This window comes from Phalacrocorax aristotelis, chromosome 13 (assembly GCF_949628215.1).
Source record: "Phalacrocorax aristotelis chromosome 13, bGulAri2.1, whole genome shotgun sequence".
In the NCBI taxonomy this organism is placed as follows: domain Eukaryota; kingdom Metazoa; phylum Chordata; class Aves; order Suliformes; family Phalacrocoracidae; genus Phalacrocorax; species Phalacrocorax aristotelis.
The window spans coordinates 7,264,587-7,276,346 of NC_134288.1; the positions used below are offsets into that span (position 1 = coordinate 7,264,587).

The 11,760-nt window shown below is 53.4% G+C and overlaps 1 protein-coding gene across 1 annotated transcript in view; it reads right to left on the bottom strand.

Annotated features, from left to right (window-relative positions):
* RBPJL (recombination signal binding protein for immunoglobulin kappa J region like) overlaps positions 1-11,760 on the bottom strand; it is a 14,076-nt gene continuing 2,316 nt past the window's right edge. The window contains exons 3-12 of the mRNA XM_075109058.1: positions 6,169-6,294; positions 4,529-4,599; positions 4,149-4,264; positions 3,095-3,269; positions 2,549-2,686; positions 1,885-1,994; positions 1,646-1,786; positions 1,127-1,282; positions 785-888; positions 1-364 (exon numbers count right to left, since the gene is read on the bottom strand). Of these exons, the coding sequence (XP_074965159.1) occupies positions 91-364; positions 785-888; positions 1,127-1,282; positions 1,646-1,786; positions 1,885-1,994; positions 2,549-2,686; positions 3,095-3,269; positions 4,149-4,264; positions 4,529-4,599; positions 6,169-6,294 (1,411 nt within the window). The 3' untranslated portion in view covers positions 1-90. The remainder of the gene's footprint in view (positions 365-784; positions 889-1,126; positions 1,283-1,645; positions 1,787-1,884; positions 1,995-2,548; positions 2,687-3,094; positions 3,270-4,148; positions 4,265-4,528; positions 4,600-6,168; positions 6,295-11,760) is intronic.

Consider the following 11,760-nt stretch of genomic DNA (forward strand, 5'->3'; position numbering starts at 1 on the left):
GAGCCCTGGATGGGGACCCCCAGCACGGCTCAGGGCTGCTCCCCTTCCCTGGGACTGGCAGCAAGATCAAGGCTCTGCCTGCCCAACTTGCTAACTTTGCATGAAGAGGTGGAAGTTGGTCCTGGTGAACTCCTGATGGATGCTGTCAAGTAATTTGTCTGAGTCCTGGGGGACATCCGAGAGGACCTGCTGCCCTGGGATGAAGTTGTGCTCTGGGGTGTAGGTGAACGTGAACGAGCTGGAGTAGATGAGGCCATCATCCCTGATCAGCAGAAGGGGGACTGTGATGGGGTATCGCAGCCACCTCCAGTCACTGCCGAAGGCAGAGACGTCAGGGACGACGCACACAAGGGACTTGGCGCTCCTGGGAACAGCACAGGAGAGGAAAACATGCATTAACCCAGGAAGGCCCGGCACAGGAGCGGCTGGCAGTGAGTGCCGGCACGTGTGCTCCAGCTTGGAGCTCAGTGTGAAGCCGCTGGCAGGTTTCACCTCTCCTCCCCAGTGTTTTGTTCCTCTCTGCCAGAGTTGCTTTCTTGTTTGCAGCCCCCAAGATCCCCATGTCCCTTGCCCACTGCTATCATCAGACTGCATCCAGAGCCAGCAGGCACCAGCCAGACTCATCCCTGCCTTTCCTTCCAATGCTCATGCTTGGTCCTGCAGAATGGGCAGTGCAAGTGCCTGTCCCCAAGATCAGCAGCCACATCCCTCCCAGAGCTGCCCAGCGCTGCCCAAACCTGGCTGCTGTTCCCTGTCTGCTCCCTGGCCCCCTCGGCTGTGTTACCTGTACATCGTCTCTGCTTCCACGTCTCCAAACCAGACCTTGAGATGAGTATGGAAATACTCCCCCTGCACCTCCAGCATGGCCACGTCCCCGCCGCCTGTGAGCTGTGACAGGCAGAATGCATGACAGTGTGTTACGTGGTGGAATGAGCCAGACTCCTTCTCCCACAGGACGCTCTGCCCATGTGTCCTGTCCCCACCACAGCAGTCCAGACCCTGTCATTCCCACAGCTCCCCAGAGCTGGAGGACACCAAGCGCAGGTGCAAGAGCTCAGCAGCAGGAGCCGCGATGGAGGCAGGTGGTGGAGAGGCCAGGGTGGTTGGCAGCCAGCACTGTGCCTACCTGCAGGGCAGTGATGAGAGGCACAGGGCTGACGGGCTCGCGGACGCAGGCCAGGCCCTCGCTGAAGGTGTACTCCACTGTCTCGGTGCCAATGATGGTCCAGCAGGAGCCATCATTCAGCAGCTCCCGGTTGGCTTCCTTTGGGCAGGGAGATGCCTGTGGAGAGCATCACAGCTCCAAACATGCCACAGCAGGGATGGCAGGGGACCAGGGCCAGGCTTCCTGGCTTCTGTCCCCAGTATCTCAGTTCCAGCAAGTGACTCAGTGCCTCTGCTTTGCTTGCTGGGAAATGGGGATCATGATACCTTTGCAAAGACCTCAGTGATGAGGTCCCCACCAAAGCAGGCAAGCTGGAGGCAGATGGCTTTGCAGCAATTCTGACCTTAATTTGGAGAAAACCCCCCTTTGCTGGAAGACCCCTCCTGGTGACATGTTCCCCAAACACTGGCAACACAGAGGAGCTTGGAGAGAGGATGGGAAGGACCCCAGGAGTCCTCACTCCTCCTTGCACTGCTGTACCTGGAACTGGATCACTTTATCCGTGGAGAGACACAGGTACATGCGGTCGCTGCCCTGGAACTGGAAGGCACATTTGTGGAGCTGGGAGATGGGCTCATCTACGTCCAGCATGGCGTACTGCTTCGTCACCTTCCGGATGATCTGCAGGGTGGCAGCATCACCCAGGGATGGTACCTGGTGCTCAGAGGCCCAGAGCAGCCAGGTCCATGTGCCTAGCACCCTCAGGGATGGAGGCTTACCAAGGGAGGCAGGGTGACACCGGTGGCTGTGCAGACGAGCTGGACCACAGAGCCATAGCGGATATACCCTTCCCGCAGTGGGAACTCGCTCCAGGTGCAGCGCTCATCAGCTTGCCGGGAAGGAGACAGGCAGAGTCACCGCCCTGAGCAGCTGGGGAGCAGGTCAACATGTGTTGCCTTGCTACGTGCAGGTCTGACTGTGCTCCTGGTGCTTTCTTACTACTTTCTCTGCTCTGCAGGTGCTTGCTGCTTGGAGAGACCACTGCTCCCTGGGACCCCAGCATGGGAGAGCAAGACTGGGGTGTGGTACCTCGCAGGGACACTGCCGGAGGCAGAGTGGGCAGGGATGCTCTGGGATCTGGCCTCTTCCAGGTGAGTTACTTGCTTGGATTCATGAGCCTCCAGACCGGTACAGCTCTTGCTGCCCTGATCACAGCCTGTGTGCTCTCAGGGCATGATGCCAACCCTCAAGGACGGTGGGAAACAGCCATCGGCTCCAGAGATACACCAGGCAGAGGTAGGATCTGAGCCAGGTTCCTGTAACCCCAGGCTAACTCCCACCCCTTTTGCCCCCAAGAACTGTCTTTGCAGGAGGGCAGAGCCAGGGCTGGAGGCATCCAGCCCTGGGCATGGCTGGCATCAGCGGCCCCACGAGGCTCCTTACCCAGGTGGAGGGTGAAGGCTGCCCACTGCCTGGCGCTGGCGATGAAGGCTCCCCCCTCGACAGAGAGGTAGCGGGTGCTGACGGTCTGGGAGCGCAGGCGGTTGAAGAGGGAGACTTTGGAGCCCGAGGAGATGCAGACTGTTGGGACAGGTGGTGTGTTAGTGCTTGCCAGGTCCACGTGTGGCTTGAACTATGGTTTTTGTCAAGCGAAGGGAGGACAAGTCTTGGTTACTGGTGTAATGAGCCCAGCAGGAACCAGCACCCCCCTGGCTGCCTTCCTCTGTATGTGAATGCCAGCCCAGCTGGGCTTTTCAAAGGTGAAGCCCACAGAGTGGGGACCACATTGGCATCATCCACACATTGTGGTGGGTGAACCCTTCAGAAAAGACACATCAATATGTCTAGATACATCCCCCCTCTTTTGGGGATGCCCATGGGCTTTGGGTCCAGCCTGGACCTCTCCAGAACCAAGCTGTGAGCACTCGGAGAGCATCTACCCCAGGCTTGTGCCCGCTTTCCTCCCCACAGAGCCATCCCCATACGTACGGTCCGTGTTCTTCAGTGACTGCTTCTTCTGTGAGGGCTTGGAGATGACCTTGATCAGCTTGCTGTGGAAGGTGCCGATCTCCTGCCCATTGCTGAAGAAGAGCTTCAGGACCAGGCGGAAGTGCTTGCGCTTGTCCGCGTCTGAGATGTACAGCGCCTTGGCACAGCTGAAGCCCTGCCAAGGGCAGAGAGGGGATGCCAGCAGCTCCAGCCCAGCCCCACCAGCCTTCCTCACCCTCCTCACTGCCCCACGAGGACATAATAGCACCCTTTCAAAGAGCCCCAGGTTCATTTAAAGGGGGAAAGACCAGAGATGTTATTACAGGTGGAATGAAGAGCTGGGGATCGGCAGAGGCTTTATTTACACTAGGGTCAGAGAATTCCTCATGGAAATGAATGTTCACATGTGATTTATCCCACATAACATGAGAAATCGCCCTGGGTTTATGGTTTCCCTGCCGTCCTGGCTGATACACTTTGCCTTAGCAGCAATGCAAGCACTGCAAACAAAGGCCCTTTTTGTAAGGTTTCTGGCGCGACTTAGACCCTGTGCTCTTCGGGGACCCCAGATAATGCTTTTTCTTCTTTTTTTCTTCTATCAAAAGATGCCAGAGCTCTGCTGAAGCTCTTGAACTTTGGGACTGATAGGAGGGTTTTTAAGCTGTTTATCAGCACATGAAAGACTGGGCTTTCATTTTGTGATAAGCGGCAGTGCTGCTCATTGGGAGAAGGCACCGGGGCTGAGGAGCTGTGCAAATTTTGGCAGCTCAGCTGCCACAGGGCTGTTGACCTGAAAAGATGAAGCTGAAGAAAGAGGGGGTTCTTTGCAAGGCAGGGGAGCCCGCCTGGCTGCTTGGGCTGCCACCCATGCCACAACAGGGTGGCAAAGCAGGAGAGGAGAGCAATGGCTAGGAAGGAAGGACCACAGCATCCTGAGGAAGGGAAAGATGTGACATCCCAGAGCATGGGGTGATGCCAGGCACAGCCCAGCATGTGCATGAACAGGGTCCCCATGGGGTGGCACCGCACAGCCCCGGGGAGCAATAGGCTGTACCTTCGCGTCCGGCTGCTCCTCGAAGCTGAGCTTCTGGGTCTCCATCAGGCTGCTGCCCATGCTGTCCAGCCCCATGTACCCGCACACCCGAAAACCCTCCTCTCCCAGGTCTCTGGCTGGAAGAGATGGGGAGAAGCATCGTCCAGCCCCTGCACAAGCACAGGCATGGGCTCAGCTTCTCTTGGCGTGGTGGGTTGGCCCAGGCTCCAGCCTTCCCCCGGTCTGGACCGCAGAGGGCTCAGCCTCGAGGGGGAAAGAAGAGTTTGGGGGGCAACGAAAAAATAAACTAGGTCATTCTCCCCTTTCTGGAAGCAGAAGGAAGCTCTCCGTGGCACGGGAAGGGAAGGAGGAGAGGACCAGGGCTGCTGCCCAGTGCTTACCTTTTATCTGCTCCTGTTTTAACTTCCATCCTGGCCCACTCAGGTAAACGCAAGGTGGGGGACAGAAAAACCTGCAGAGACAAGACGACATTTTCTTATTGCACTTCAGCATCCAAAAAAGGTGCTTAGGGGTGATGGGACGGCTGTGCTGAGAATAGAGACCTTCACTCAGGGCTTGCCAGCACCAGGAGCAATGCTGTGCCCTGGGAGGTATGTGGTGCTGCAGCGAGGGGCTGGGGACCCCCCAGCTGGGGGGCAGGGGCAGGGCTGGCTGGAGAAATCGGGCTCTGCTGAAGCAGCTATCTCAGCCCCTCTCCCCCGCACTGGCTGCCTCCAGCCACAGCATCCGAGCAGGTGCCACATCTATCGGTGCTGTTGGTGGCCACGAACCCATCAGCTGTGGGACAGCCCCAGGAGGCAAGGACAGGGCTCCTTGGCCCCCTCCTGCCCAGAGCCAAGGGGGGGATCAGGCCCCCTGCCTCTGCCCGTCTGCCATGCGGGAGCTTCAGCAGGCTGGGAACAGAGTTTGCATTCACAGCCAGATTTGGAGCCCAGTGCAAATAAATCTATAGCCAGGGTTTTCAAAACCCATTTTCCTGTGTTTTATTTGCGTTTCCACTGTCTTTGCACTTGTGTGAATGGTGCAAATTCATCCTCTATTGATACTGGGTAAAGTGCTAGCAAAGAAAACACTGGTGCAGGGGGGTGGATATTTCAGAGCCCTAAAGTCCTGGGTACGGGTTTATTTAAACAAGCCATCTACAGCATGGGCCCCTGCCTCCCACCATGAAGGAAAATGGCACCAGCACCTTTAACCTGGGAGCTCTGTGCTGGTTTTCTCTCCCTCTCCAGACCTGGCATTTGATTTTCATGCTCATCCCTTACATGGGGTCCAGAGCAGGGGGAGGAGCCTGTTCTGAAAGCTCAGTGATATGGGGGCTTCCTTCCTCGCTGGGAGACCCCGTCTCGAAATAAAACTTTTACCTGTGGACCAGCAGCCCCTGGCAGGAGGCTGGATGTGGCGAGCACTTTGTAGGCACAGCCAGCTCAGCTTAGAGCTGTCTCCTGGGGTCGCTGGGGTCTGGGTGCAGTTATGCCTTAGAGGTAGAGCTCGTTGCCTCATAGCTACTCCACATCAGTAATAATGGAGGATTATTTATATCACAAGGATTAATGAAGGATTAATTATATTGCACGGCCACAGTCTGACGTCACTGCCCGGGAGCAGTAATTTTGGAGATTCAAGCCAGAACCCTCGAGGTGTTTTTGCAGTGTGGGAAAGATTTTCAAAAATAGCAGCTTTTTGGAGACTGTGGACATTGATGGAAATGCCCCAGTCCCTGCTGCGGTCATTCAGATTTGAAGACAAGATTTCCAGAGCACTTAAAACACTAAACTTTCCTCCTTCTTCTTGAATAGTTTTTTTCCTTCTTCTACTTCATCTTTCTGATCTATTTACATCACAGGAGTAACTGTAAACAGTAGTTTTAGATGCAAAGAGGTCATGAAGGGATGGAGAGAGAATATATCAAATCATTAGCTTCACCAGCTTAAATCAGAGAAATCTAGCAAGGCTGAAATCGAGCTTTAGGCAACTGGGTTTGGAAGGGTCTCTCAGAGAAGCTGGAGCCATCTCCTACCTTTTTTCATTGCCGTATGACTTCTGTGCGACTTTGGCATGCAGAATCAGTACTGTCTGGTCTGCCGGCACCTGCAGGTACCTCCGCACACTGTCTCGAAGCAGGTTGGTTTGATATGGGTTGGATCTACAAGAGAGCAGCCCCCCTAGCACTGTAACACCAGAACAGGGCTCCTCGCCTTGCCCTACCAGTCCTACTCCGAGCAAGGACCCTGGAGCGCCCTCTGTGTCCAGCCTGATGGGTAGGGAAGGGGGAGAGGCTTTCCCATTGGAAAGCACTGGAGCTCAGAGAGCATCTCAGCTGCTTTAACACTGAGCTGGCTGAAAAATATAAAGTTTGGATAACTGAATAACTGTTTTATCAGTTTTCAATCAAACACACAAAAGGGCACTATGTTTATAGCTCTAAAACACAAATTTCTAAGACTTCCAGCCCCACACAATGGTGACAGTGCCTTAATTGATTATTAATTTGTTTTCCCACCTGATGTGCTTGTTGCTGTATGGCTTTTTGGTGAGTTGGGAAATGATGCTGCTGAGCCGTGAGTGCAGCTCTGGGGAGCTATCACGCAAGGAGGAGCTGCTCATTGGCTTCTGTAAGGGCTGTTGAGTGAAGATAGCTGTATTTTTCTCTGAAACCTAAGAAGTGGGTGGTTTTGCTGATTCTTTCTGCTGTAATAACTAGAAGGAGTTCCTATGCACCCAGCATTTAACTCTGCTAACTCAGTAGGTTGGGCATTGACTGGCTGGAGAGAGATGAGGTGGGCCCAAGCTCTGCCACCTGGGACACGTGTGCAAGAACTGGGGGATGAGAGGGGGGAGAGTTATGGGTGTCTACTGGGGAGACTTTTGTGGTGCTGACTTGCTTTCAGAGGAGGCAGGCCCGCCCATCTGAAGAACATCAGCTCCTGCCCTACTGAAAGCCCTTTGGCGAGATGAGGAAACCAGAAGAGAGGGAAGAGGTGCTGCCTGGGCAGGAGCCCCTTGTTGGCACATCTGCCTGTGTGTGGGAGATGGTAGCTGGGCACACTCAGGAGAAATTGCTCCTACCAAGGGGACCCAGCCTGGCTGGTTATGAAAAGGTCTTGACTTAAGCCTGAGCTTACTTATTCCATGCACTGAGCTCCCTTGACTTGCTCCAAAGGGGTGATCGTGCCTACTGGTATTTGGACAATGGCTCTGTGTTTCTACTCTGCATGCCCAGGGGATGGTTTTGGACACACTTGGATGAGCATCAGACCCAAAACAGATCCAGCATCCTCAGGAGATAGAAAGCTGTATGGAAACTGGCTTCAGGTTCTGGCTTTTGACCTTCCCAAGGCTGCTGGGTGACACTCATGACCTCTCCACACAGCGATGGCCTTGCATCGGAGACGAGAGAAACAGCAGTGGCCAGAGAAGGCTGGGAAACCCCAACCACAGCTGCAAACACACTGCTGAACCACCAGGGGAAATCTGCTGGGGACTGTGGGCAGCACTGGGGGATCACTCGGAGGAGAAGTGGTGAGGATGCGGGCCATCAGCCATGGCCATCCAGAGAGAATCTTGCAAGAGGTACACTGTGGAGCATCCCCATTAAAACAGTCTCTCCTCCTTTTAAATGGGCTAGAAATTGAGAATAAATGAGGACACAAATGATCAGATATATGAAGAGAGGTAAATCTGGTCTTGCCAAACACCCCAAGGCTATGGTGAGATCTTGCTGAGCTCAGAGGCCAGAGCAAGCTCCCAGGGAGAGAAGCTGCAACCACTGCCATCCCAAGCAGCCTTTTAGAAGAGTTCACCAGCCAGTTTTTCTCTTCCCAGTACAACATGTGTATTTTAAAGAGGCTGTGCCCATTACAGCTTCTAGGACCCATGTTACAACTAGCCCTAAGCTTATATCCCTTCCCTTCCAGCCTTCCCATGTTGTGGATGGAGCTGATGCTCTCCTGGTTGTGCATGGAAGACAAACACATCTCCCATACAAGCAAACACTTACCAAGCATCTCCTTGGGTAGTCCCATGGGGACCTGATTCTTTGCACTCCACAGATTTTCCCATCACAGCTGTGTTTGGTTTTTAGATGGGCAATAAAATCTCCTGCCCTCCCTGTTCTCAATTCTTTATCCTAGACGTGTTAGCCAGATCACCAGCAAGCATAAATCAATAGAGCTCTGCCAAAATCAGACTTACAGCCAGTGCCAGTGTCACCCACAGCATTCGCTGCCACTCTGCGTCTGAGAAATTAATGTTTTATGGCCACGGCAAGCCTGTTCCTGACTGCAGAGCATGGCTTGCAGAGCGCGTGCTGCAACCGAGCTCCTCTCCCCGCAGCAGCCCCAGCACTTCTGCCAGCACACGGCTCTGGGCTCAGCCACCCTCACCGCACCTGGCACTCATGGCAAGCCAGCCGCAGCTCCTTTGCCAGACAGACCCTCGGATCACCCTTAATGGCTCCTGTGCCGAGGCTGAATCGGTTCCCGATGACGCTCCATCACGGGGCTGGGAGACTCCTGTGCCAGCACGCTGAAGTTGAGCTTTACCAACCAGTACCCCACCAGTGCCCTCTCTAGGATGAGTTACTTAGACAGGTTGGAGTGAAGCTTTTCAGCCAGACTACTGACTGCTTTATATCTTTGCACAGCCAAAGAGATCCCATAAGAAGGTTATTGAATCTTTTTCCATAATGGCAATCTGCAGCTGTCTCACTCCTTTGCTGCCAAGCAATAGTGTGATTTCAGCTTTGATCTGCCTTTGCTACTTTTCCCTTCATCTAAAAGCACTCTTTGGGAATCAATCTGCAAAAGACTTTTTTTACACAACTAGTGATTGTGATCCGGATAAATATGGAAAAGGCTGTCAGTTAGCCTGATCTTGGCAATTCTTTTACACTAATACAACACGGTTAAAAATGAGTACTAAACCTTGCTGGCTCCGTTCAGCAGCATTTCACTCTCAGTTTGTCGGAGACAACAGGCACAGAGCAGGGGAGAACCAGGCTGGGTGGGTGAATTTTTTCCTGGTGAGTCTCATTGCTCAGTATTCATTGCAAAATGAGGAGCGTAGCTTTGGGTCCTTGCTCATGTCTCAGCTGGGGGGACACATGCTCCATCCCTGTGTTACCCACCAGCACCAGTGCGCTCACTGGCGCCCACCCGTATAGCTCATGGTCTGCCTGGGAAGAGCCGATCCCCGTGGAGCTGCTGGGCTGGGCGCTGCTGGAGGGAGCCTCTCCCATTAACCCACCAGCAGAGTGAGAAACAGCCTGGTACCGAGGCCAGGCAGCAGCAGGGAGTGTTCAAGAGCAAATTGCCAAAACCTGTGGATTAAGACGTGTGCTGACAGCATGGCCAGCAGCAATGCCTGCTCCGCAGAGCCTCCTGCGGCACCAGCTCAGGCAGGGCCAGGCTTGTGCCGGTATCACTGCTCCCTGCCATCCATACATAATACCAGAGGCACGTGGGTTACTGCCCGGAGCTTATTAGAGTCTTCTGGAATAATTATCCACATGCTATTTACTGCTTAAAGTGGGAACGTACATGCCAAAGGCAGATAAGCAGACTGCAGTTCTTCAGATTTCTAGCTGGAGGAACAACTACTGAGAAACTTGTTTTACTTTTTTTTTTGCCCGTTCTCTGCAGCCATTGCCTTCCAAATTTTGGGGCTAAATTCCTTTAGTGACGCATTTCTGAACAGTGCTCCCCATTCTGCCCACTGAGGTGACCACCCAGCATCCATCATCTGGTTTAAATTTCCCTTCAGAGAGTCAAAGGGCTATTGCTAAAGCAGCTCAATATATCCACTTGGCTCTTTCTGGCACCTACAGCCTCCTCAGGGTTACAGGGAATTATTCACTCCTTCTGACATTTATTATATTAAATTATTAAAATGCTTTGATTGTAGTGCAGTGTTAGTTCAGTGTCATGTTAGCAGCACTGCATGGGCCGGGCTCTTAGAGCTCATGCTAAAAGCCTCCTTTTCAGAGCCTGAGGTCTCAGCTGGGACTCCACTGCTCTTGCACACAGTTAGGCATTATGTGGAAGCAGGGGGGGAGCAAGAGGGGAGCCACCACCTTTCTCCTACACTGATTTTTGTAAGCCTTTTCCCCTCCCTGCTCAGCCTGCCATCATTTACCGCCAAGGCTTTTCCCTCGCTTTAGGTCAGGATGTGCCTCAGGAGAGGGTGTGAGTGCACTTTGAGGTGCATCTCTGGGGTGGCTCTGCCCTAGTGTGGGAGGGGGGAGAGACCCAGGGCACCCGTGGGTATTTGCAAGCCCTGGCCATGTTGTTGTGCCCTCTTCCAAGGGAAAAAGCAGAAAAGGAGGAATGCCCTGTGTGCTTTGCACATGAGACACACAGCTGGACCATCTTGTGAAGGGCCGTTTTATGTGGGCACGCAGGGAACGCAGGCAGGCGCTGAGAGGCTTGGGTAGGGTCAGCCCCTGTGACCACATTGCTGATTTTAGGAAAGCTGATGTGTAACACCACAGCTGAAAATTAGCCCTTGCCTTCCCAGTGGCGGGTGTGGGGGACCTCAATCAGCGCTTTGTCCTGCCTCCAGCTGGGAAATGCATTTTCCCATTCCTTAGTCCCAGTGGGTCGGGCAGCGCTGTGCATCGCCAGCTACCTCCCCTCTCAGACCACTGCAGCTCGGGGTATCCTGCCTTTCCACCCCAGGTGACATCCCTGCCATAGGCATGGCTCCCACCTGTGCCACAAACAGCGGAGAACCCAATCAAGGGGCCTTTTCAGCTCAGCCTTCCCCTGCCACTGGATTTCATGGCCCTGCTGAGACAGCCACGCTCATGCTGTGGGACATATCCTGGTCCCCACATCACTTTCTGCTCTGCAAGGGCAACACTCTGTGTGTGCATCCTTGGGCGACCATGGGAGCAGAAAAAACACTTCACAGGCACCAGGAAAAGCAAACCACCTTCTGCACTACTGCTTTCCAGTTCGCCAACATTCACTGGCTCAGTCTGTGGAGCAAGGGACCTGATTTTGTCTGTCCCCTGGGAATGAAAGTACCTGACTAAGGAGACCAAAATACAATACTGTCAGCTATTGCTTAGGAGCTGGGTCTTCAAATCAGCTCTTCATATGAGAACTTTAACTCATGGTAACTCTGCTGTTGAGTGCAGGTACCACTGAATTCAAAGCACAGAGATTTAATTTGCTGCTTTTCTCCCACAAAAGAGCTGCCGTTTGCCTCGCTTAGGAGCTTGCTGGGGACTTGCTGCCACAGAGGGTAATTGTTCTTTCCTGGGCTTGGGGAAACCAAACATCCTAATAAAAAATATCCATTTTAGAGGTCTGGGTTTTATTTTGTACAGAGCAGGGGAGAAAATGCCTGCAGTGCTCTTGGGTATGGAGTCAATGCAGTGTTTATGCAAAAGGAAAAGCCATTAGAAATCACAGAAATGAGAAGCCTGCAGTTTCTGGCTTCCCTCATTTTTCAATACCTCCTTTAATCCAGACCAACCCAACCCACAAGCCCTTGTATATGCATGGGTATTTATAAATCCTATATTTTCCTTGCTGCACACACAAGTGAAATTCAGCCTTTTCTGGGCTTGGGATTTATCGACCACACCAACAGCAAACACCAGCCG